This window comes from Erpetoichthys calabaricus, chromosome 7, assembly GCF_900747795.2.
Source record: "Erpetoichthys calabaricus chromosome 7, fErpCal1.3, whole genome shotgun sequence".
NCBI classification, from domain to species: Eukaryota; Metazoa; Chordata; class Cladistia; order Polypteriformes; family Polypteridae; genus Erpetoichthys; species Erpetoichthys calabaricus.
In genome coordinates this window covers 27662689-27690643 of record NC_041400.2, presented here as the reverse complement: position 1 = coordinate 27690643, position 27955 = coordinate 27662689, and the positions used below count along the sequence as shown (strand labels likewise).

The following is a 27955-nucleotide window of genomic DNA, read 5'->3' as shown; positions in this document are numbered from 1 at the left end:
CAGCCAGATAGACATGGGCTTTCAGAATAGGTGCTTGCGTATTATATGTGAATGCACCTAAAAAGATGTGGCTGTTATTAAACATTCTGAAGCCCATTTAAACCAGTTTAAGGTTGTGAGGGACAAAGCACCATCTCAGTAGCAATGTGTGCAAGACAGGAAAACAACTCTGGATAGGTCCCTTTCCCACAATCAAAAACATTTCAGATGATATTGGTGTCCATCTCAAAAATATTAACTCTAGCTGCAGGCTGATTTAACTTTAATTTTTGAATTTGGTTACATTAAAGTGTGAATTTTACACGAGCAAAAGTAACACTGCAGCAGGAAATATACTGATTTAATACTACCACAGTCATGCACCAACTTATGGCTCCATTTGGGACTGGCCATTTGGCTGTATGTCAAATTGGTCATATGTCAGTTACAAAGTGTACAGGACACTGCAACTGAGACTCTGTGGGTCCAGTGTGGTTCACCGGTTTGCATACTTTAACTGCAGATATGTAGTAGCACAAACTGATCATCAAGACTCTGTCCTTTTTCACGGGGTGCCATGCAGCACTTTTGAACTGCTGCTCAGCTATGCTGCTCACTATAAATCCACATAATTATTAAATGAATAACACTCATTTGCTGAAGCCATTTAGTCCAACTGGGGTAAACAAAAATAGAATGACATAATTCTATATACCTCCACTACCAAGAGCACATATCTAAAACACATCAGCATCCTAACTCTGAAATTCTCCTCTGTCCCTTTAAAGTTAAAAACAGAAAAGAAAAAAGAAAAGAAAAGAGAGGAATGAAAAACATAGTAGACAGGTATGCCAGGATGTCTTTCAACCTGGGAAAGTCAAAGCACTGCTTTTATACCTGCTCACAGATATTAAAGTTTCCTCAGTGTAACTCTCCTCTTTCATTAACTAATGCTGAAAAGCAGGCACACAACATTTCCCCTAGGACCAGTGTAAATTCAAGTGGAAGTTTCCCTAAACAATAGCAAACGGAGGTGTGGCCATGACAGAAATAGCTCAGTTTCCACTCTATACTATCTGACATTGTTCAGATTTCATGCCTTTCCTAAATATATTTGTACAGATGGCAAAAACATTCTTGCTTTAATGTGACTAAATTAACATATGATGTCAGCAGCTGTCTAATACACACTGTGCACCAGTCTACACTTGCACACAATGGACCCTGCACATTCCCACTGAGAAAAAAAAGGAGCTGTAGGTTTCCTTTATATGAGATTATATTAGCTAGTTTATAATTCATAGATTAAACTGTGATAAAATTCTGCCCATAAGCAATTTTTGCATATACATTTTGATATAGACTTAACATTATTTCTGACCAATGATCAGACAACATCTAATGTATTTTTTTTTGTTGAACAAAATCCTCACTAATCCTTCAAGGGAATCTTAAAAAATTAATATCCACATATGATACATGTTGTTCCAAGTACGGTTTCAGGATTTGGGGGATGACTGAAATGATATGAGAGGTAAACCTAGGACCTTAGGTAAGCTCTTGTCTCATGATTCAGGACAGTATTTGACTTATCTCTGGACATAGTAAATGTTCTGTTAAAGCTTATCTGGGATAGTTACTGTACATTTTTTTGCCATGAAAAAGGGCACAGAGTGACTGAAAGCTGTTTGCCAAAGGTGGTATAACCATTTGGAAGTTGAGTATTTTGTACCTTACTGTGCAGGTCTTTATTATTGGGCACAATATTGTTAAAAGTACTAAGAAATGTAATAATAATGGGTGTTGGTATTTAAACATTTAGGTAGCATGGCATACATTAAAACAGGGCTAAGGATTAGTATAATGAGTGTGTTGTAACGACTTTAAAAAAACTGCATTGACTTGCAAACAATGAGAATTAAAGTGTAGCCCAACATAAAGCACACTGTGGAAAAAAAAACAAATCTTAATTGAAATAGTGTTTCAGTGTGGGATCTGGACTTCAGGGAAAGACTTATTTTTTTTATCTCAGTTGTCAACTACGCTTACACAAAACAAAACTGGACTCTGCAGGAGTTTACTCTGCAGGAGTTTATACTGGCATCGACTATGTGCAAATGTCTTCAGGCCACATAAGGTTATAGGGCTTGTCGAAACTAGCAACAGCATTTTCAGCTAGTTTGAATCTAAAAATAATTACAGTTAGGTCCACAAATATTTGGACGGAGACAACTTTTTTCTAATTTTGGTTCTGTACTTTACCACAAATGAATTTTAAATGAAACAACTCAGATGCAGTTGAAGTACAGACTTTCAGCTTTAATTCAGTGGGGTGAACAAAACGATTGCATAAAAATGTGAGGCAACTAAAGCATTTTTTTAACACAATCCCTTCATTTCAGGGGATCAAAAGTAATTGGACAAATTAAATAACTGGAAATAAAATGTTCATTTCTAATACTTGGTAGAAAACCCTTTGCAGGCAATGACAGCCTGAAGTCTTGAACTCATGGACATCACCAGATGCTGGGTTTCCTCCTTTTTAATGCTCTGCCAGGCCTTTACTGCAGCGGCTTTCAGTTGTTGTTTGTTTGTGGGCCTTTCTGTCTGAAGTTTAGTCTTCAACAAGTGAAATGCATGCTCAATTGGGTTAAGATCAGGTGACTGACTTGGCCATTCAAGAATTTTCCACTTCTTTGCTTTAATAAACTTCTGGGTTGCTTTGGCTGTATGTTTTGGGTCATCTGTATCATGAAACGCTGCCCAATCAATTTGACTGCATTTAGCTGGATTTGAGCAGACAGTATGTCTCTGAACACCTCAGAATTCATTCGGCTGCTTCTGTCCTGTGTCACATCATCAATAAACACTAGTGTCCCAGTGCCACTGGCAGCCATGCATGCCCAAGCCATCACACTGCCTCCACCGTGTTTTACAGATGATGTGGTATGCTTTGGATAATAAGCTGTTCCACGTCTTTTCCATACTTTTTTCTTGCCATCATTCTGGTAGAGGCTGATCTTGGTTTCATCTGTCCAAAGAATGTTTTTCCAGAACTGTGCTGGCTTTTTAGATGTTCTTTAGCAAAGTCCAATCTAGCCTTTCTATTCTTGAGGCTTATGAGTGGCTTGCACCTTGCAGTGCACCCTCTGTATTTACTTTCATGCAGTCTTCTCTTTATGGTAGACTTGGATATTGATACGCCTACCCCCAGGAGAGTGTTGTTCACTTGGTTGGCTGTTGTGAAGGGGTTTCTCTTCACCATGGAAATGATTCTGCTATCATCCACCATTGCTGTCTTCCGTGGACGTCCAGGTCTTTTTGCGTTGCTGAGTTCACCAGTGCTTGCTTTCTTTCTCAGGATGTACCAAACTGTAGATTTTGCCACTCGTAATATTGTAGCAATTTCTCGGATGGGTTTTTTCTGTTTTTGCAGCTTAAGGATGGCTTCTTTCACCTGCATGGAGAGCTCCTTTGACCGCATGTTGTCGGTTCACAGCAAAATTTTCCACATGCAAGCACCACGCCTCAAATCAACTGCAGGCCTTTTATCTGCTTAATTGATAATGACATAACAACGGACTTGCCCCCACCTGCCCATTAAATAGCCTTTGAGTCAATTGTCCAATTACTTTTGAGCCCCTGAAATGAAGGGATTGTGTTAAAAAATGCTTTAGTTGCCTCACATTTTTATGCAATCGTTTTGTTCACCCCACTGAATTAAAGCTGAAAGTCTGCACTTCAACTGCATCTGAGTTGTTTCATTTAAAATTCATTGTGGTAATGTACAGAACCAAAATAAGAAAAAAGTTGTCTCTGTCCAAATATTTATGGACCTAACTGTATGCACAAAAATTGCGACCTTCAGATACTTTGCCCACAGAGTCATCAGTCCATAACCATTTAATAGTAACAACAAATCTCGAAACCAGTTTGAGATGATTTGAGCTTTATGACATGGAGTGTTATCCTGCTGGAAGTAGCCATCAGAAGATGGGTGCACTGCGGTCATAAAGGGATGGACATGATCAACAACAATATTCAGATAGGCTGTGGCATTTACATGATGCTCAATTGGTACAAAGGGGCCCAAACTGTGCTAAGAAAATATCTCCCACACCATTTCACCACCACCACCAGCCGGAACCATTGATACAAGGCAGGATAGATCCATGCTTTCATGTTGCTGACACCAAATTCTAACCCTACAATCCAAAAGTCGCAGCATAAATCAAAACTCATCAGACCAGGCAATGTTTTTCCAATCTTCTATTGTCCAATTTTGGTGAGCCTGTGTGAATTTTAGCCTCAGTTGCCTGTTCTTAACTGACAGGATTGGCACCTGGTGTATTCTCCTGCTGCTGTATCCCAGCTGCTGCAAGGTTTGACGTGTTGTATGTTCAGAGATGCTCTTCTGCATACCTCTGTTGTAACGAGTGGTTATATGAGTTACCATTGCCTTTCTATCTGCTCAAACCATTCTGGCCATTCTTCTCTGACCTCTGGCATTAAAAAGGCATTGTCACCCAGTGAGCTGCTATTTTTCCTTATTTGGACCATTCTCTGTAAACCCTAGAGATGGTTGTGTGTGAAAATCCCAGTAGATCAGCAATTTATGAAATACTCAGATCAGCACCAACAACCATGCCACGTTAAAAGTCACTTATAGCCACTTAGTCCCTTATTTCTTCCCCATTCTGAAGCTTGGTTTGAACATCAGAAGGTCATCTTGACAATGTCTACATGCCTAAATGCATCAAGTTGCTGCCATTTGATTGGCTGATTAGATATTTGTGCTAATAAGCAGGTGAACAAGCGAACCTAATACATTGGCCAGTGAGTGTAAAATGTTTTACACTTCATTTATTATTTACATAATGCTTAAATATTGGTGGTATGATTGTTTCATAAATAAGATATGATATATCCCCTTTCAATTTATTTCCATAAAAATATTAAAAGGCATTTATGAAAACTTTATATTTTTACTGAGCTAATATTAATATCAATAGCTGTGCTGGAACTATAACAGATTTAACTACTGTCAAACAAGTGAGCATGGTAAAGTGTTTTGCTGGGTCTGCTGTGAGGCACAGTGGATGAAGGAGGGAAAAAGTAAACAGACTTTAAAAGAACCTCCACTTTCTTTTGTACACTGGACGAGAAAGTGGCCGAGGAAGGCCATTTGTGCCAGGTCTCTAGTAACACCCATTCCAGTCCACCAGGATAAAAGGATGGCATTGACCAGAAGTGGACATGGATTATATTAGACCACCTCTCTAGAGGACTCTCCTAACAATAAATAAGCCTTCTGCAGCAAATGTGGTTATAAAAATATTTTATTATTCCCACCTTGCCACTGGCAATTAAATTGTGTTTCTGCCTGTGACCCACACTCTATGACCTTTTGGTTTTTCTTCCCCCGTTTTCCTCACACTATTAATGAGGTGTTACCGGGACTGTCTTTCTGTGAAAAATGGAAGTCGCCACCTAGGGGTCTAACACTTCTGTCTATACTCTTTCTAAGGGAAAAGAACAATATGGTACCACTAGCCCAGGTAACAGATTTCATCTCTGCTCAGCTGTCTATCAATAAAAACTGTCAACCTCCTACTCTTGGGAGTAAATAAACCAAGAAGCAAAAGGAGGACAGACACAGAGAGAGAGACAGAGCAACAGAAAGAGAGAGAGAGAGAGAGAAAGAAGAGCATGTGTGAAATGATGTCCTAAGGGGAAGATGATCGCCAGATTATTCTGATTATCATGTTTTGTTCACCTTCCTTGTATATAGAGTACAAAATAAGGAAAAAATCTGTCAAAAATAAATGCCTAAAAGCAAACAAGGTTACCACACCAGCTTACTTGCTAGTTATGACTTTGCTACAAACTGAATGCTAACTCTGTTGATAACATAGACCACAACAAAGCATGCTTTGAAATGCTAAATTTTAATCTACAGTATGTATTCAAGACTGACTAATAATCAGTCATTTATATCGCCAATTTGTATTTTTCTGGAGTATATCCCCTGCATTCATAGCCATGTCAGTGTAGTAGTACAGTGAAATTCTTATTTGCATGTCCAACCAACATACAACATGTTGTCACTCCCTGGCACCATGATAAACAAGAATGTATTTATAAGTCAGAATTTCATATTATTTAATAGAAATCACAGAAATGTATAAGCAGCGTTTACACATCTACAGTGCCTGTGTCCATGAAATACTCTGTGCCTATAGATTTGAACCCCTTTATAACAAAAGTAACCTTAAGAAAAACACAAACATCTACATTTTGACAAATGTACAATTACTCTATTCTTATAATCATTAGGAACCAATCTTACGTACCTGGAGACTTTGCAAGGGAAGCATGAAACACTGAAAAGTTAATCAGGGCATAGGAGGCCAAAAAAAAGTTGGAAATAATAGGAGCAATTGTGTTCAGCTCAGCTAAAATGTAAACAAAGCAATAAGAATAATTAATAAATCATAATCAAAATACACATACCTATCTTAATTATTACCAATTAGCTGAAGTATGGTGTTTGCAGACACAAATACTGCAAAACTACAGAGCATGGAGAAAAGTCCCAGTATGAAATATATTCATACTGCATATAACTTTATTTTCCATTAATAGCTTTGTTCATATCTAGGACTGACACTACAAACAAATCATTTCTGTATATTATATATATATATATATATAGATAGATAGATAGATCATGTATTTGCAGTCATCATAATGCAGCATATCTTAAAATGAGTAACACTAAAAAGATAACTAACCAATGAGTATGAAGCCCAGTGCAATCATGAAGGTAAGAAGGTAGCCACGTAGTGGTTCATTGTTCTTGCCATATCCCTTTGCAAATATCTGTAGGCCTGGATAGATATTGTCCTTGCACAAAGCCTAAATGGGGTAAAAAATATTTATAAAATATTAATTACACTACACTGATTCCTAAGAAAAAAGGATGCTTTTAATAAAGGTGATGCCCAGATGTTGCTGTTGCACTATATCTTGGATTTAATGCTCTCGAAACACTATGCAGGTTAACAGCTTTCAAAAGTTTCAACTTGTTCATGGCCTTTTGAGAAGGTTTGCTTACTTCGTCATAACTTGGACAATGTCTTCTATAACAATACCTGTAAGGTTTACTGGTTGATAGTTACTGGATACAATTAGTAGTGGAAATCTCCTCATTAATGTTTTAAAAATAGTTCTTTTCAGAAGAAATGGTAAAATTCCATTACCTTGTGCTCAAAGCTCCTATGACTTTTCAATTTTAAAATACTTCATTATCAAGCTCATTTTAACGTCTACCTGAAATATTCCATTGATATTCTTTTATAAAAAAATTACAAAAATATTAATTGATTCCATTTTAAAGGTTATGTTTGTTGTGCATTTTGTATGTGAGTAGTTTTGAAAAATGTTAGTTTATTAGGGGGCTTCGCTCGCCATGTCTAATTCGTGTGGCCATCAGGGAAAAGTAGTGTTTCTTCTCAATGAGGAAGCACATCCGCGAGAATGAAAAGATTTGCTGTTTGGTGAAAGTGAAATCCACAAGCAATAAAAACACTACAGGCAAAATATCCGAATCTACAATAATCTGTTTGCATGTGCATCATTCAATGCTCAAAACGTAGATTTACATGATTCTGGACCATACGCTATGACAATCTGTGATCCCGCAACAATTAAAGCTACCACAAGTTTAATTTCGAAAAAAAAAAAAAAAAAAAACACAATTCAGTCAGGTTTATATTTATGATCATGGAGAAGCGATGCAAAATAGAATTGAAAGAGTTAAATGATTGGATGTATTAGAAATTCTACAGCCAATAATGGATACAAATCCATACGTCCAAAAGTATCGCACTTTACACGAAATTTATCTGCAAAACCCTCACATGCATTTACTTCGCAAAATATTACGTTTTTCATAAAGGGCACGATAGAGTACGTATGAATGTATCCAAAGAACAGTCTCAGGATGAAGTTCAAGCACATTTAGATAGTCGGTACGTCAGTGCAATGGAAAGCAGGTGAAATTTAATGGAATTGCCTATGTACGGTCGAAGTCTTTCTATTGAATTATTACCAATTCATTTACCAGGTCAGAATATGATTCAATTTAAAGAAGGCAAAGAAGCACAAGCTTTACAGGTAGCAAAAAAAATAATAATAATTGGCTTATTTTGAACTTAATAAAAATGATGTAAATGCAAAAGCATATACGTTTTCTTTCAATTTATTATGTTTGACTATTTTTTACTATGGTTAATTACACGCTGTAATGTAAAATAGTTAGTTCTATTATGCATATGTAACAGTTCCCATGAAAATAACAATCTGTTTAAATTGTACATCCGCTTACCCATAAGCAACCAGCAGTACCATGAAGCCGCTGGGATTTGGGGGGGGGGGGGGGGGTTGGGGGGCAAACAAATTTGCACACAACATGAAATAAAGCTGACAAAAATGCAGCCATATTTAGAAAAGTGACTTGATATTATGCCCCAAATTTTAAAGAAGCTAGAAGCCCTAATACAAAAGAGCAAAGAAAAGGAATGTAGAGAAACATTTTAATATTTGTGCACTGTCCAGCAAATACATAGCTCAGTAAGACTCAGCATGAATTATTCATTTTCCAAAGAACACCTACTCCAGTGCAGTGCCTGCTAGCAGACCCACCTGTCATAAAGCAGCACTTGTGCACCTCGTGTAAAATCAATTTTCAGGAACAACACCTAACTGAGGCTGTATTACAATGGGGTAAATATCCACACTTGTTATACTGTGATAGAAAATTGACATTAGCCTCATAGCCTAATCTTTCATAAAATGTTGCTTGCCCCATTACTGCATAATTTTTCTTCTCCGGCCATGCAGCACCATCCTGCCATTTCCACAGAGCCCAACAAAGATATAAACAGAAAAATGAGACACATGAACCATGGAATTGGTCAACTGTTACACACCTTTATCTATATGAAAGACATTTTACTCATTTGCCTTAGTTAATAATGGGCTCAAGGTTAAAACTATGAAGAATGAACATTGACCATACCTGGAAGACTTTGGGGGCACTCACTAGTGAAGCCAAGGCAGAGGAGAGAGTGGCTGAAAAGATGCCAGCAGAAATGAGGGGTGCAAACCCAGACACCAAGCTCATTACCTATGGAAGATATCAATAGTTTACAAAACAAGAATAATTTTGTGTCAACTGAATACCAGGCATGTATGGCAGCAACATTAAACTTTCAGCTCAAATTTATATTCCAAAAAAAAAAATCCTAAATATATTATCCTAAGGCTTCCCCCAGTTTTCTTTGATCAGCACGGTATTCTGTGTTAATGGAACAATTTCTGCTTAATGGAACATCCTGATGTACTCTAGCAGGGATGAGAATAATTTATAGTCTACATATGTTATGGGTGATCAGATTCACACATTCCATTGATCCATCAGAAATTACAACCCTGTGACATACACACCTCTTATATTTTTGCTCACTCTCAGTGATGATGAAAAAAAAAAACAAAGCTTCAAATATCAGACACAACCTCGCACCCACAAGTGCTGGGTTCAAATTAAAGTTTCATTTTAAAGAAACACTTTTACAAAGACTTCTTCAGGGATTCACAAGACAAGACTCGGGAGTACTTCCAATGCCACTACATGGCACCTAGAAAGCGCTTACAGGTCAAGCTTAACCTCTCTAAAGTGAGGATTCCTCCTCAGTGCTGCACTCCTTGGCAGCTCTGAAGAAACCCAGCTGGCCACCCACTGGGACTACAACTACCATGTAGTCCTGCAGATGTACACATGGGAGATCCACCAGAGGGATGCTGTCATCTATTGTGTTGGAGAAACCCTGGAAGACAGTCTCCCTCCACCGTGCCATTATAAAGGCTTCATGGCCAGGTAATAAAGCATCCATCTCAGCCGGGATGCCAGCATCCTCTGTAGCAACATATATGTTACAAACGTTTTAGAATGTTGCTTGATTATAAATGATACTACACATTATGCACCACACCATACTTGCATTATAATGTCCTGATGCTCAAGGAGAACAGATAAAAGTAGTTATTTCTCAGCAGATAAAAACAAATATTCTGCTTGCATAAGAATTCCAAACCCACATATTGAAATATGGTTCATTAAGCAATTTCCACATCAACTTTATTTTTTTTTTCTTTTTGTGGAAGCTATACACCAGCTCTTCTACGATTTAAGAGGAATTGTTGTTCATTCCCAATAGCAGATTATTAAAGTTTCCAACACAGCAGTTAGGGATCATCACTGGTGTCAGATTCTTGGTTGAACAGAAGTATGGATTTTAAATGGGCCCTTGGCTTAACCCACCTCATGCTACTTAGTATGATGCTCCATTGTATACCCATAGCCTATGACCGCTAATGTGTCGGAATGATATGCGCACCCTGAAGTGCTGCATAAAAGGAGAATTGGAGGATCAAATGAAACATTGTTTCAGTGAATACAAGTTGATTGTTTAGCTTGTCTTTAATATTCCACGCCAAAACAGCAGGCTAAAGTCATTGTAAGACAGAAATGATGATGAATATAAAAATAAACGACACAGTCACAGGACAATTATATGTTATTTTCAATTCAAATTCCTTCTCGTATCTGGCTTATTAATCTTTTTACGATATAGTACTGATGTGGCAAGATGCCTGGTACAGAACCTACATTAAACTGGTTCTTTTATTACAAATAATTTAAATGAATTGTTTTGCAGAACTTCCCATGTATTTCATGCACTGCATAAGCAGAATGCACCTTAAGGTATAAAGAAGACACCTCAATCAATATGAACAAGATGTAGTTGTGGAAGTTGTAGTCATATATTGAAATGCTGACAGATGCAAATTTCCATTTGGTATCTTTGATCAAGTCATTTCATTACAATACCAGTATGGTGGACAGTATTGAATGGAATGCTGAATCCAATAATGCAACATTACTTCCATGTAAAAAAGGGTGTCTTCTTGAAAATAAGGTTGCCTAACATAGGTTGCATGTTGTCAATGGATGATCTAAAAGAAATAAAGTCCTGTATGACCCATAATTACCAAGCTCTTTAACAGGTTTAATTTCTGGAAGATTTGAAATGCCAGTGGAATAGGTTTCTCCTTTTAATCAGACAAGTGTGAAATGGAGTAATGTATTATAACTGAATGGCCACAGATTCATATAAAATACACTTAGACATTTGGTGACATTGCGTCATACTGGCAAAACATTTTCTTCCAACACCTTCTTAACGTTTGGCAGTTTTTGTCCACTATGTTCAATCAGCTAAATATGGTATAAAATCTACTTTTTAGGGTTGCAGTCAAGTTAGTTTAGCTTGAATGTCTATCAGAAAAAACTCCCAAATATTTTAATAGTACAAAATGTTAGTAGCTATAGGATAGAAAAGAATACTGTGGATGAAATCAGAAGCGTATACGTCTGAAAGAAATATCTACTTACACTACAGTGTTAATTAATTGGAGTTCTGCAGAACCTCAAGCCTTTGTGTAAAATATTAAAGACTGATAATATTAGGGTTTTCCAGAATTAGCTTAATTTGAGTGAAATCCTTCATTTGCAGTTTGTAAACATTAGCCATTCAAGTCATCAATCTATATGGGACACTTTACTAGGTCAAGTTCATAAGAGGGATGAAATGTGATATAAAGTCCGCTGAAACACCCACTGCAATGTGGAGTAGGATTCTGTAGGCTGTGGTTATCAACAGAACACAAATGACTTGGCATCCAAGTAGCTAAGGTTAAAGCTAAGAAATAAAAAGCCGATTCATCTCATTTCAACACAGCAAACAGTGCCTATCAGATTATTCAGTAGTACATTCTTGCAAACACGAGACCGGATCCACATTAGAAGAATTATTCTGCTATCCATCCTTCAGAAGTGCTGCACTTCTAAGACAAACATCTTTTGTTTGTAGACATTTGTCAACATCCTGGCAAATCTGATTGACAGCTCAATCCCTCTTAATAACAGCCATGCCCTTGTGCATTTCAGACATAATATCAATGACACAGAGGGTTATAATAGCATCTAAAAAAGTGAATCAATGCTTTCTTTCATCCCATAACCCCTACCTAATCTTGTGACTCTAAAACAAACATCCATTATGCCAATAAAAAGGCCCTCCTTTTAATTGTTCTAGTTTTGCGTCACTGCAGAATTCTGCTTTAAAACTCTACTCCTGCATTACCCACATTTTTAAATATTTTCAAAGTCCGTGCTGAACAATTAAGAATTAGCTTTTGTATCTGTTCAAGGACAACACGTTATTCTTTCAAACATTTTTCCAGTAGACTATAAAATGAGACCTGCATCTTCTATAAACAATTAGAGGCAATAAATTAGATCAGCTCTTTTACTTCCAACAAAATCAAACAGAAACAAGTGCCTACCATTATTTTGTTGAATTATACAGAAACTACAGTACTGTGCAAAGGTCATTGTCTACAACCACTATAAGCTCAGAACTACCAGAAACCAATGGGGCTCTATTAGACCCATCTACAGTTCAGAGATGTCTCGTCAGAAATGGTCTTCATGGAAGAGATGCAACCAAAAATCCAATCCTCCATAATGGGGGAAAAAAGCCAAACAACTCAGCTATGTACGAAAACACAAGAACTGGGGTGCAAAAAAAAAAAAAAAAAAAAAAAGGCAGCTGGTGCTTTGAACTGATGAGTCAAAATTTGACATTTTTGGCCCTAACCGAAGGCAGTGTGTCTGGAAAAGGGCTTGAGAAAGGTTCATGGATACATGTTGGAGATTACCTGCAGGTTCGGGGCTGCATCTCCACAAATGGAGTTGGTTGTTTGATTAAAATTGATGGCCTCCTCACAGCTGAGAAGTACAGGCAGATTTTTATGCATCAAACAATACCATCAGCGAGGCATCTAGTCAGCCCAACTTTATTCTGTAGAATGATAACTAAACCAAACACATGGCCAAAAATCATAAAAACTATCTGCAGCAAAAAAGAGTAACAGGAAATCCAGTAACAGATGGTTTGGCTCCCACTGATCCCTGATCATCATGAGTACCACTGTCTGTGATTATGTGCACAGATAGAAGCAAGAAAAACAGCCAAAGTCTGCAGTAAAACTGGGGCATATTCTCCAAATGTCTTGGAGCAACATACCACACAAGTACTGTATATTCAGAAAATGCATGCAAGTAAAAAAAAAAGAGAATTGTTGCTGTTTTTTAAGGCAAAGGGTAGTCACACCAAATACTGATTTCTTTTGTTTTTTTTATCTGTTTACTGCACTTTCTGCTATATTAATAAAGCTATTCATGGCATTATTTTTTAAAGTACTTCACATTTTACTGCATTTTTTCATAAGTGCTTAAGACTTTCTACGGTACTGTACACGCTGGATATCTCTATGGAAACATTTCATGATGTCTCTCAAGAGGTGAGCTGCACATTAACGACTGTCAACAAGCTGCATATGCAAAGAGTTGACAAAAATTAAATACTGCAGTTTCAAGCTTTTATCCAAAACTTTGAAGGAAATTCTGTTACTTTAAATAATGCTCAAGAGGATAGCATTATGCATAGACTAATCCTTAAAAGCTTTAGTGCTCTGAGCATCACCAAACTAATGCTAAACTAACCAGAAAACAGAATTTTTCCAATGATTCCTTAATTATCTTCTACTGCACATCTATTTTTTAAATTAGTCCATTACCATGAAATATTCCAGGCTTTAAACAGAAATCTGTCAGTCTGACTCCTATAAGCAGCCACTATTTGGAATATCACTGGCATAAGAATACTTTTACTTGTGTAAATACAATGTTTAGTTACCTATGGGCATTTAGCACTTTTGTGAAAATAGATTTGTTACTCTCAGAAGGAAATGTGTCTTTCTGGAAAAGAATAGTAACCTATGTTTCTGCACAATTTCATAATCTAAATGTAAAATGCCTATTTCACTTAAAAAAACATTACAGCAGTCTCTGGTTGTTTATATATAAAAGATGTTAGGTACTGTGGTGTTGTATCTTAAACTGGACTTTACACCACAAGACTGCAGGTTCGGTCCCACCCACTGTGTGTCCAGGGGTCACTTAACTTATTTATGCTCAAATAAAAAATAAAAAAAAGCTTATGCAAACAATTGTAATGAATACTGATTACATTGGTCAGTTCAGATAAAGGAGTCATCAAAATATATAATAACTAGGAAACAAGCAGACCTCTCCTCCCAAGATCAGGGATGTAGCCCCAGCAGTTTGCAAGTACCGGCAGGTTCTCACTCACATGTGCTTGAAGTGTAGTGGGTGCCAGAGTTGCCATTATTCCTCTATCACTTAATTAGCTTTTGCAATTTGCTTCACTCACAGCACATATTGCTACTCACCTTTTTCTTTCTGCCATGTCACCTACTCAAGTAGTCTGCCTGTACAGCACGCCGAAAGAAAGACCCATACCCCATTAGCTTAGTGGAGGTTGCCGTTAGACATTTTTTGCTTCACCAGTGCCTATCACAGCATAACCTTTCTATTAAGGCCAAGATCAAGTTTCTAGCCCCAGTGATTTACAAGTAATTGCGTGGCAGATGGATACAACCCTTAGCATTTGATACAGTATATTTAGATTAAAATAAATCTTCAATAATTTTCACACAAAGCCTCTATATATTCCAGCAATCCTAATGGTTTATCTAGAATTGTTTATAATGTAAACTACATTATATATATTAAACCCAACTACAGAGGGATCACACTCCTCAGCCTCCCTGGAAAAGTCTATTCAGGGGTCCTGGAGAGGAGGGTCCGTCGGATAGTCGAGCCTCGGATTCAGGAGGAACAGTGTGGTTTTCGTCCTGGTCGCGAAACAGTGGACCAGCTCTATACCCTTAGCAGGGTCCTGGAGGGTGCATGGGAGTTTGCCCAACCAGTCTACATGTGTTTTGTGGACTTGGAAAAGCTATTCGACCGTGTCCCTCAGGGAATCCTGTGGGGGGTACTCCAAGAGTATGGGGTACCAACCCCCCGATAAGGGCTGTTCGGTCCCTGTACGATCGGTGTCAGAGCTTGGTCCGCATTGCCGGCAGTAAGTCGAACCCGTTTCCAGTGAGAGTTGGACTCCGCCAGGGCTGCCCTTTGTCACCGATTCTGTTCATAACTTTTATGGACAGAATTTCTAGACGCAGCCAGGGCGTTGAGGGGGTCCGATTTGGTGGGCTCAGGATTGGGTCACTGCTTTTTGCAGATGATATTGTCCTGTTTGCTTCATCAAGCCATGATCTTCAGCTCTCTCTGGATCGGTTCGCAGCCGAGTGTGAAGCGGCTGGGATGAGAATCAGCACCTCCAAATCCGAGACCATGGTCCTCAGCTGGAAAAGGGTGGAGTGCCCTCTCAGGGTTGGTAGCGAGATCCTGCCCCAAGTGGAGGAGTTCAAGTATCCCGGGGTCTTGTTCACGAGTGAGGGAAGAATGGAGCGTGAGATCGACAGGCGGATCAGTGCGGCATCCGCAGTAATGCGGGCGCTGCATCGGTCTGTCGTGGTGAAAAAGGAGCTGAACTGCAAGGCGAAGCTCTCAATTTACCAGTCGATCTATGTTCCTACCCTCACCTATGGTCATGAGCTATGGGTAGTGACAGAAAGAACGAGATCGCGAATACAAGCGGCTGAAATGAGTTTCCTCCGCAGGGTGTCTGGGCTCTCCCTTAAAGATAGGGTGAGCAGCTCAGTCATCCGGGAGGGGCTCAGAGTAGAGCCGCTGCTCCTCCGCATCGAGAGGAGTCAGATGAGGTGGCTCGGGCATCTGATCAGGATGCCTCCTGGACACCTCCCTGGTGAGGTGTTCCGAGCACGTCTAACCGGGAGGAGGCCCCGGGGAAGACCCAGGACACGCTGGAGGGACTATGTCTCTCGACTGGCCTGGGAACGCCTTGGGATTCTCCCGGAAGAGCTAGAAGAAGTGGCCGGGGAGAGGGAAGTCTGGGCATCTCTGCTCAAGCTGCTGCCCCCAAGACCCGACCTCGGATAAGCGGGAGACAATGGATGGATGGATGTTTATAATGTTATGCTCCAGCTAAAAGGATGATGCTCAAAGAACTTACACAGTCACAGTATACTCATGCAATATCCTGGAAAGTCCTTTTAACAGCATATGTTTTCAGTTTTTAAAATAATTAATGCAAAAAATAAACTTTTCAAATGCCTTCTATCCTGTAAAGAAGTTGTAAGTGTTGTGGCACCCGGACAGGGCTCATGCCTGGCCGGGATGCCCAGGAGGACCGGAGGAGGGCTTGTGCCTCCTCCAGACCACGAGGGGGCGACCGCCCTGGTTGCTTTGGGGGCCACAGGTACAGGGCTTAGAAGCTCAACCCTGTAGGGGCCCGTGGTCACTGCCAGGGGGCGTCCCCGTGCCTGATGGACCCTGGACCCCAGCACTTCTGCCACACCAGGAAGTGCTGGGGGGAAGAAGAGAGGGAACACCCGGAGTGCTTCCAGGGAGACAGCCGGCACTTCTGCCACACTGTGGCATGTCGGGTGGAAGATTGCCGGTGCACACCTGGAGCACATCCGGGTAGGGATAAAAGGGGCCGCCTCCCTTCATTCAAGGCTGGAGTCGGGTGGAAGAGGACGAGGTCTGGAAGGAGAGAGAAGGAGGCGGTCTGAAGGAAAGGCACTGTGGTATTGGCCTGGACTTTGGGGGAGTCTGTGGGTTGTGTGGCACAATAACTTTGTAAATAGTGTAAATAAACGTGTGTTGGGTGACAAAACGATGTCTGTCTGTCTGTGTCCGGGCAGTTCCCCACAGCATCCAAGAAAGTTTACTGTTTATTTATGTTTCCTTCAAGTTTCCTTTCTAAAATCTTTCACTGGAACACTTGACTTTAAAAGAGAACAAGATAAAATGATATGTATTCTGTTTCATACAGCCTGGAAGCCACACACAACTCACAACATAAATGTTTCAGCTAACAGCAATTTACACTTTTGAAATGAATTTGAAAAATCTTGAACCTAGAGTATAAATAGCAAGCTGTGATTCAGTATGTACTACATGCATGTGAAAGACAATTATCCAAACAAGTGTGAAAAATAGAAAATCAGCAGCTGCAACACAATCTCTGTAGGTCATGATAAAAAGGATTTCCACATCAGAACAAAACTAATCCTAAAAATAAGAATGGGCCATTCAATTCCTGCAAGAAGGGTCCTGAGTGGTCATTCTAGTGGTTAATTACATGACAGCAAACTTTTAAACTTTGATTTTATTAATAAAAGTTGTTGTAGCTTACATATCTGTGTTTTGTAAGACTGTCAAAACTGAATAAAATAATTTCATACTTGCAGTTTCTTTTTGTATTGTACTTACGGTACTCTTTTCAATAAAAAAAATGTTCACAAAAAGACTTAAAATGAAATAGAAGTGATTAACTGTTTCATCTTCATGTTAATACACAAATTACTGGGGACCAGCTTAATCTGATGAGTGAGTAAGCATCATGTGTGCTTGTAGAATAACATACAATTAGCTCCTAAAGCTCTGCTCAGTTGAACAGTGCTAATATATGTAGTAATTTTCCTCACAATGGCATTTTTCAGTTACTGTATGTTTTGTCTTCTGTTGACAGTATAATCCCTAAAATCTACAGTAAAATTCAGCCGACAAGCTGCTGCCTGGAAAAGGTTAAAAAGTGTTTAAATCTGTTAAGTCTCTGAGTAATAGGTTTAAGGGACTATTGAGACAAAGGTGACTTGTTTTTTAAACTGTAGCACCTTTGAAATTCTATATATGAGCAGGCCGGTCAACTTCACTAAATAAGTAACACCTGAATGAAGGTAACGTGCAACCGGTAGATAAGAAGGCTCCTTGCAAAAGTGTTTAAACTAAGAAGTAAATATAATTTTATTGACATATACACTCCATTAATGGTACTGCAGTATCTTTTCTATGTCCACTAAAAGTTAACATTCAACAAGATTTTTCTGTTATTCATTATCAAATTAATGCAGGTATGTACTACATTGCATTATCATGAGCACATATACCTGATGCTGCCATTATCTACCTGACAGATTAAAAAAAGAAAAAAAAAGCCAAAAAAATGTGTGTTTATAACTAGAGTGTTTTTCTTTTATAAATAACAAAATGCTAATACATAGGAGATCTTTAGCTTAAATTTAAACTAAACAGCAAATACCTATTAAATCATGTAGAAAGAACAAATCAGTCTGAAAATATATATAAGGACATAAAAAGTAAACATTAAACAAAGACACAATTGTCCCTCTACTGCTTGTAAGGCCAGGAAATAAAGTATGATGAATTATTTTCAAATAATTCAAAAAGAAAGGAAAATGCCTGCATGTTTAATACAAATAGCCAACTAGCAAAGAAGATCTCCAAAAAATTATAATAAAAACTAAAAAAGCACAACTTGAGGATATAATAAAAATAATTGATTATGCAACCTTTCAAACAATTCTGACCTAATGCTTCATAATGTTCCAAGGCTAATAATACAATGTTAGTACAGTATTTTTGATTTCTTCACAGAACTGCTTGAATTTAGAAACAATGGCACATTTTTGAGGATAAACATTTAGCTTCAGGTTCTTTCTAAGCATCTCTATTTGGACATTGGTTAGGGCTGTCTAAAACTTTAATTTAGCTTCTTTTCAGCAGTTTTGGTTTTGGCTTACTTTAGTCTTTTGCTCACTATCTTGATCTCTCTCTGTTTAAACTTCAACTCACAGATGGATGGTTGGGCATTCTCTAAGGTTTCTTCAATTCCAGTAAATGGGTGAGAAGCATTTATGTTCTTATTGTTTAGCACTGGTCTCCACCTTGTAGTCTACAATGCAGCCCATTTCTGCTAAGGTCTTTTTCAATGTGAAATCAGAATAAAAAATAATATATATCTTTTTTTTTTTTTTTTTTTTTTTTTTAGTAAAACGATTTTTACCCACTCCACTCAATGGAAGAGGCAAGTGGGGGCAATCCAATGCGTCTGTCACTTGTATGCTCCTATATCTCACTATATTCTCTCTCCGTCATTGTTGTGTGTGCATTAATTGGAATTGCATAACCATTAATTATGGCAAAATTTGTTACATAATTGCATCAGTTTGGACTGATCATTGTATTGTCAATGATACTGAACACGTATGCAGAACTTGAAGAAATTTGCTATGCCAAAAGTGGGTTTAAAATCAGCTGCAAGATTTGATCTACCTTTCAAACAAATGGACAGAGGAGTCAAGTTAAATAAAATTCCCTTTGCTGGGCCAAGTGAAGCTTTAGATTTTTTAGGACCCTTTGAAACTTCCTGGATGATTTTACAATGTGCCCATTGAGTATTTTTTGGCAATGTGCCAACTCATGAGAATATTCATTATTCTTTCAAGAAAGGGTCTGGTTCCTTTGGATTAATGGTTCTCACTGAGATTCAGTGAAGTTCCTGAGCATTTGTAACCCTACATTTATTTGCCAGCTGCCAGCAAATAATTACTTACATTTGTTGTTGGCATCTGGACTATGATGGTAAGATCAAAATAATGGAGTTTTACACCAAAAAGGCTTGCATATATTTATCCTCAGAATCTAATTATCCCATTAATTGGGTAGTTTTAAGTATGGATCACTTACTTTTTCACACAGAGACAACTGGTGTTGGACACTTTTGTTCAATAGATAGTTAAAAAATATATAATTTGTTCACTTAGGTACCCTTTACCTAATATTAGATAAACATTTAAAAACTTGCCAATAGTTGAAGAAATCAGTAAAGGACACGTACTGTTTCACAACAATGTAAATAAATCTCAAGATGCCCATATTATTTAAGAGTATTGTGAAAAGAAATTAAGGTATGAATTAAAGTCAATTACATAGCAATAAAAACAGCTTTGAAGAGCACTAATTTCACAAAAATGTGTCTTAATTGGAATGAAACAAGCTTTCCAGCTAATCATATTATTTGCATACATAACTTGTGCTTTAAAATAATGGTAATTAAAGCATCCTGTAGATGAAGAGAACTTCTGAATGTACAACAATCGTGTAAGAGCTCAAAAGTGCCAATGTTTCTAGAATCCTTGAAGATCCTAGTCTTTGACAAAGTAGACTGCTTCTATGTGAATCGTGTTAATTATGATCATTATCACAAATAGGCAGCCTTAAAGATTTCTTGGAATCTGCTTGATCATTTACACTAACATAAGGCCATCATTTAAATCTCTTTCTTTAACTGGATTGCAGACTTCTAAGTCTTCCAACCCATACATATTCAGAAAATAATATATTACTGTCAACACCAGAGTATTGTACCAAATGCACTACCATGACCAGGAAATGGGTTTAGCTTGTTCCAAAGATTTTTTTCTCTATATTAATAACCCACTTCAAGGTATTTCTTGTAGCTTAAGAAGTATAGACATCATATTAGATGTACCCTAGTGATTGTTCATAAGTGTCCTACAGGCCCCCTATTCAAACCCATGCTAAAAGCAAATGACTCCTCTATCAAACTTTAGAACCGAAATTCTTTCAATCTTTGAAATTACGTTGCTCATTTCTTATATTTTGAATTCATCAAGTTTTTACACCAATTCTTGTGTCTGGTTCATAATTGGTTTGATTGAATTTACAAGATTACTTGTTTCAATATCAATATAATAATATTATATATAATCCAAATGTATAAATATATGTTCTGCAAAGCTAGACTAACCTGAAAGTCATTCATGAGGCCATAACTGCATTTGTTGTTTTTACAGGAAGAAAAGTCATATCCCAATTTACAAGCTGCTTCTGTACAATTTGAAAATTTTCCCATACTGACTGTATCATTAAAGTTCCCAGTGGCATCACGTACAACACAAGAACCTGGAAGATAAAAGGAATTAAATGATTTTAGGATATGTCTACTAAGTACTTTAGATCATAAACCCAGCTAATTATCACAAAAAAGGCAAATCTCAAACTTTTGTTCACATTTTAGCAATCAAAGGGAATTTTTACATGTTTGGTATGTTCTTTAATATTTAAAAAGACTTGAAAGGAAAATGGATTAGTTCTTTAATGATGATAGAGGTCAAAAAGATCCTGGGAATGTTTCTCATTCATATGCTGCTTCATCAAAATTCTATGAAAGTCATAATATCAAGCACGCTTGAACAGTGTGAAAGGGTCATTTTTGACACTACAGCCCTTTGAGGAAAGTATGTAAATATTCACACTTTGTTTTCTTTCCAATATTACATAATATAATGAACTAATTAAAAGACAACGCAAAATATCAAAGGAACAAATGTGTGCATATGTGTATATGTTGTCCTTAGCTCACATTAGAAATTGCACATAAACAAATCTAAACATATTTACTGTAAAAATACTCTTTAAGAACAAGGCATTCAAAACTAAACAGTTTCAAAAAATAAACAAACATGCAGTCTGAACAAAAGTAATGTAAATAGGACTGGCCAGAGTATTTATATTAGTACATCTTCAAATTAACATAATCATTAAGGCATCTTGTATGTTGAATTGTCTTAAAAAGTGAACATTAAGCTACAAATAACTAATTTTATAACCAATGGTTAGGACAAATGTGGCTAGCATTCCTCATAAATAACACCTGTCTTTATTTAATATGTCAAATATTCCATACTAACACTAACAGATCTGCATTTTTGTTGCTGAATGTGGACACAAAAAACTACTTTATATTCACTACAAAAAAGAATCTTTTTATATAAAAAGCATGTGAGAGATCTGGGTGGAAATAAAGACTAGATTATGTTTTGTATAAACATACAGAGTGAAGATCTAAAAATGTGGACAAATTTGTTGGTACCATTAGAGCTCATTGAAAAAGGCTATATGCCTCCAGAAAAGTTATAAAATGAAAAGCAACTGTTCAATATATACCTGCATGGCTTTGATATGTCATCATCTAAAGCAAAGCAAGTGTGAAAAGAGATCAAGTTTTGCTTATTCCACAAAGATATTCTAAAATGGCCTAGACACATTTTGCTGGTACACCTACAAAAGATCATAATTAAAAGGTGATTTTTCAAACTAGCACTTTTCTTTAATTACTATCACACATATACTATATTGTCAAAAGTATTGGGACACCCCTCCAAACCATTGAATTCAGGTGTTCCAATCACTTCCAAGTCCACAGGTGTATAAAATCAAGCACCTAGGCATGCAGACTGCTTCTACAAACATTTGTGAAAGAATGGGTCACTCTCAGGAGCTCAGTGAATTCAAGCCTGGTACCGTTATAGGATGCAATAAGTCCATTCGTGAAATTTCCTCGCTACTAAATATTCCACGATCAACTGTTAGTGGTATTATAACAAAGTGGAAGTAATCGGGAACAACAGCAACTCAGCCACGAAGTAGTAGGCCACATAAAATCACAGAGCTTGGACAGAACATAGTGCAGAAGTCACCAACCTTCTGCAGAGTCAATAGCTACAGACCTCCAAAAGCTTAAGAACAGTGCGTAGAGAGCTTCATGGAATGGGTTTTCAAGGCCGAGCAGCTGCATTCAAGCCTTATATCACCAAGTGCAATGCAAAGCATTGGATGCAGTGGTGTAAAGCACACCGCCACTGGACTCTAGAGCAGTGGAGACATGTCCTGTGGAGTGACAAATCACGCTTCTCTGTCTGGCAATATGATGAGTCTGGGTTTGGCAGTTGCCAGGAGAACGGTACTTGCCTGACAGCCTTGTGCCAAGTGTAAAGTTTGGTGGAGGGGGTATGGTGTGGGGTTGTTTTTCAGGGGGTGGGACTTGGCCCCTTGGTTCCAGTGAAAGGAACTGTTAATGCTTCAGCATACAAAGCCATTTTGGAGAATTTCATGCTCCCAATTTTGTGGGAACAGTTTGGGGATGGCCCCTTCCTGTTCCAACATGACTGTGCACCAGTGCACAAAGCAAGGTCTATAAAGAAATGGATGAGTGAGGTTGGTGTGGAGGAACTTGACTGGCCTGCACAGAGCCCTGACCTCAACCCGATAGAACACCTTTGGGATGAATTAGAATGAAGACTGCAAGCCAGGCCTTCTCGTCCTACATCAGTGCCTGACTTCACAAATGCTCTCCTAGAAGAATGGTTGAAAATTCCCATAAACACACTCCTACACCTTGTGGAAAGCCTTCCCAGAAGAGTTGAAGCTGTTACAACTACAAAGGGTGGGCCAACTCCATATTAAAGCCTATGTATTAAGAATGGGATTTCATTAAAATTCATGTGTGTGTAAAGGCAGGCGTCCCAATACTTTGGCAATATAGTGTATCTCCAATTGTGCAATCAGCCATTCAGCCTATTTAAATGGAGAGAAGTAGTCTCTATGCTGTTTGGAGTGTGTCCCACTCTGAACATGGACCAGAGAAAGCAAAGGAGAGAACTGTCTGAGAAGATCACACATAAAATTATAAACAAGCATGTTAAAGGCAAAAGCTATAAGACCATCTTCATGTTCCTTTGACAACAATTGGAAATATTATTTAAAAAGTTATGGTCCATGAGACTGTAGCCAACCTCCCTGGATGCAGTCGCAAGTGGAAAAAATGACCCCAGAATGGGCAGAAGGATAGTGAGAATGGTAGACAAAAAGCCAAGGACAACTTCCAAAGAGGTACAAGCTGAACTAAAAGGTCAAGATCCATGATCACAACATCTATTGAGCGACAGTGGGCTTAATGGATGAGGACTCCACTGTTGAAAGAAAAACATTAAAAAGCCAGACTGAAATTTGCTAAGATGCATATTGACAAGCCACAATGCTTCTGGGAAAATGTCCTTTGGACAGATCAGACAAAACTAGAGCTTTTCTGGGAGGTCACATCAGCTCTATTTCCACATGCAAAAAAAAAAAAAAGCTTTCAAAGAAAAGAACACCATATTTATTGAGAAACATGGAGGATGCTTGATTATGTTTTGGGGACTGCTTTAATGTGTCTTGCACGGGAATCTTGATTGTGTGTAGGGAACAACGAAATCTCACAACTATCAAGACATTCTAGAGCAAAACATACTGCACAGTGTCAGAAAGCTCTGTCTCAGTCACTGGTCATGGATCCTCCAACAGAATAAGAACAAAACATTTCAAACTAAACTATTCTGAAGTGGCCTTCTATGAGCCCCAATTTGAATCCTATCAAACATCTATGGAAAGAACTGAAACCTGCAGTCTGGAAAAGGCATCCTTCAAACATGACACAGTTGGAGCAATTTGCTTAGGAAGTGTGGGCCAACCTACCTTTTGACAAGTGTAAAAGTCTCATTAAGAGCTATACGAATCACTTGTTTGCAGTGATTGCCTCTAAAGGTTGTGCAACAAAATATTAGGTTATGGGTCCCATCATTTTTGTCCTTGCAATTTTCAATTGTGTTATTATTTGAAATATTTTGTTGAATCAAAACTCGAAAAAAAAGTGATTTTTGCTGAATAAAGTAAACAACGATAGATGCCTTTTGTCTGTTTCAAGTTATTTTAGACACAGCTGTATGTTCTTCATTTTTTGTGGGGGGTACCAACAAAGTTGTCCACACTTGTAGTTTAACATTTTTTCCAACTACTTTTGCATGAACACACTATAGTCAAATAGACTGGAAATAGGTAACAATACAAAAAAAGAAGAAATATGCTATTTTCACTTGTACATAGACATTTTTTTAATGAGGAAAAATTCATCTGTATTGAATATGTATGTTCTGGGGTCTCCTCCAGAGTTGCTCCCTAGCCATCTGTAACTAAGAATCGGATATACCTTAAGGGCCCAGTGCAAGTGTTTCCTCTTCCCAAAACTGAAATTTAATATTAAAATGTATATCTGTATTCACCACTTTGAACGAATAACAAACATTGATGGACATACAGACATAGGTTTAGTGAATCTAAACATCTTTACTTACATTTACTGTTTTTATAATAATTTACAGTATTTATTTGTGAAATACAGAAAATAATTTATATCAGTCATTAATGAAAATAGAAAAGGACAGTGAAAAAAGTGCTGTTCTAGATGCATTTATATTTGTTCAGACATGTTCATGTCATGTGAAATCCTAGATGCCATCTGGTGGTAAAAGTATATTACACTAAAAAAGAAAAAAGAAAAAGTAGGTGGGTAAAAGGCACCATGGTAGGTCAAAGAGTCTGATTTGGGGTCTACTAGATGCTGTCCAATTAAGTAATGCATGACAGAATATTACAAAGTGTGACTTGTCTTGCAAAATTATGTCCATAAAAGCCACCTATTTCCAACCATCAGTTTATCAGCTTACTAACTTTGTCTCTTAACTCTGTGTTGCAGAGGCCAGGCGTTATCTCAGCATAATCAAGCAATAAACAGGAATTGCCAAACCATTCCATTGCAAAATACTGTTTTATATATTATATTAAATTATATATATATATATATATATATATATATATATATACAGTGGTGTGAAAAACTATTTGCCCCCTTCCTAATTTCTTATTCTTTTGCATGTTTGTCACACAAAATGTTTCTGATCATCAAACACATTTAACCATTAGTCAAATATAACACAAGTAAACACAAAATGCAGTTTGTAAATGGTGGTTTTTATTATTTAGGGAGAAAAAAAAATCCAAATCTACATGGCCCTGTGTGAAAAAGTAATTGCCCCCTGAACCTAATAACTGGTTGGGCCAACCTTAGCAGAAATAACTGCAATCAAGCGTTTGCGATAACTTGCAATGAGTCTTTTACAGCGCTCTGGAGGAATTTTGGCCCACTCATCTTTGCAAAATTGTTGTAATTCAGCTTTATTTGAGGGTTTTCTAGCATGAACCGCCTTTTTAAGGTCATGCCATAGCATCTCAATTGGATTCAGGTCAGGACTTTGACTAGGCCACTCCAAAGTCTTCATTTTGTTTTTCTTCAGCCATTCAGAGGTGGATTTGCTGGTGTGTTTTGGGTCATTGTCCTGTTGCAGCACCCAAGATCGCTTCAGCTTGAGTTGACGAACAGATGGCCGGACATTCTCCTTCAGGATTTTTTGGTAGACAGTAGAATTCATGGTTCCATCTATCACAGCAAGCCTTCCAGGTCCTGAAGCAGCAAAACAACCCCAGACCATCACACTACCACCACCATATTTTACTGTTGGTATGATGTTCTTTTTCTGAAATGCTGTGTTCCTTTTACGCCAGATGTAACGGGACATTTGCCTTCCAAAAAGTTCAACTTTTGTCTCATCAGTCCACAAGGTATTTTCCCAAAAGTCTTGGCAATCATTGAGATGTTTCTTAGCAAAATTGAGACGAGCCCTAATGTTCTTTTTGCTTAACAGTGGTTTGCGTCTTGGACATCTGCCATGCAGGCCGTTTTTGCCCAGTCTCTTTCTTATGGTGGAGTCGTGAACACTGACCTTAATTGAGGCAAGTGAGGCCTGCAGTTCTTTAGACGTTGTCCTGGGGTCTTTTGTGACCTCTCGGATGAGTTGTCTCTGCGCTCTTGGGGTAATTTTGGTCGGCCGGCCACTCCTGGGAAGGTTCACCACTGTTCCATGTTTTTGCCATTTGTGGATAATGGCTCTCACTGTGGTTCGCTGGAGTCCCAAAGCTTTAGAAATGGCTTTATAACCTTTACCAGACTGATAGATCTCAATTACTTCTGTTCTCATTTGTTCCTGAATTTCTTTGGATCTTGGCATGATGTCTAGCTTTTGAGGTGCTTTTGGTCTACTTCTCTGTGTCAGGCAGCTCCTATTTAAGTGATTTCTTGATTGAAACAGGTGTGGCAGTAATCAGGCCTGGGGGTGGCTACGGAAATTGAACTCAGGTGTGATACACCATAGTTAGGTTATTTTTTAACAAGGGGGCAATTACTTTTTCACACAGGGCCATGTAGGTTTGGATTTTTTTTCTCCCTAAATAATAAAAACCATCATTTAAAAACTGCATTTTGTGTTTGCTTGTGTTATATTTGACTAATGGTTAAATGTGTTTGATGATCAGAAACATTTTGTGTGACAAACATGCAAAAGAATAAGAAATCAGGAAGGGGGCAAATAGTTTTTCACACCACTGTATATATATATATATATATATATGCACATAATTACATTCACTCATACTAGGACAATCTAGTCATCAAGTATCGAGGAATCAAAAAATGCACTGACACTAGAAGGAACTGCAAATCCCATTCAAATAGTGATTGGAACCATGTTTTTAACTTCATTTCTTGGAGATGCGATTTTTGCACAACAATCCAACACACCACTAAGCTGTCCAGCAATCTAATTTACACAGGACATTACAGGTAACAAAGAACCTGCAGTTTCTCTTTGCACCTTATTGAGAAGGAAATTATTCTGAACAACACCAAAGACACAAATACACTATAAAATAGAAAAACCCAAGTAATAAGAGGAACAGTTTTACCTGGGTCAATGTATAGGCATACAAGGGTCTAGTTTAAAACTGTTGCCTACTACATACATATGGTTGCTTCAGTTCAGTAGTTTTGCTACCAGAGCAGCAAAAGCAGGGTGCACAAGGAAAATTTAGCTCATATTACCAAGCATGTCGTGAATGCCTCCTGAATTGCAGTTGATGCTTTAGCCACAAATACTTCCATACAAAGAGAGCAGATATCAAATATCTACTTAGTCAATTACTATTTTTTTGTTGGCAACACTGAATGACAATGGCAAAGGTGCACATTTACTACTACTCCAACTCAGCTCCAGAGATCTATGTTCAATTAATTGCCTGGGAAGGTATAATTTTCTCATTCTTCACTTCAAACACATGCAGGTTAAATGGTGATTCAAAATGTCCCTGAGTGAGTGACATAAAAGGTTTACTGGCATCATATCTGGAATGGTACCGATCTTGCATCTATTACAACTGGAATATGCTACACTTACTACA

General features: G+C 37.8%; 1 protein-coding gene across 4 annotated transcripts in view; it reads right to left on the bottom strand.

Annotated features, from left to right (window-relative positions):
* The window catches only part of slc12a2 (solute carrier family 12 member 2), a 198868-nt gene that overhangs the window by 55274 nt on the left and 115639 nt on the right, over window positions 1-27955 (bottom strand). For all 4 annotated transcript variants that reach the window (XM_028804887.2, XM_028804888.2, XM_028804891.2 and 1 more), the window contains exons 10-13: window positions 20757-20911; window positions 9062-9169; window positions 6774-6897; window positions 6333-6434 (exon numbers count right to left, since the gene is read on the bottom strand). In XM_028804887.2, coding sequence (XP_028660720.1) covers window positions 6333-6434; window positions 6774-6897; window positions 9062-9169; window positions 20757-20911 — 489 coding nt within the window. The remainder of the gene's footprint in view (window positions 1-6332; window positions 6435-6773; window positions 6898-9061; window positions 9170-20756; window positions 20912-27955) is intronic.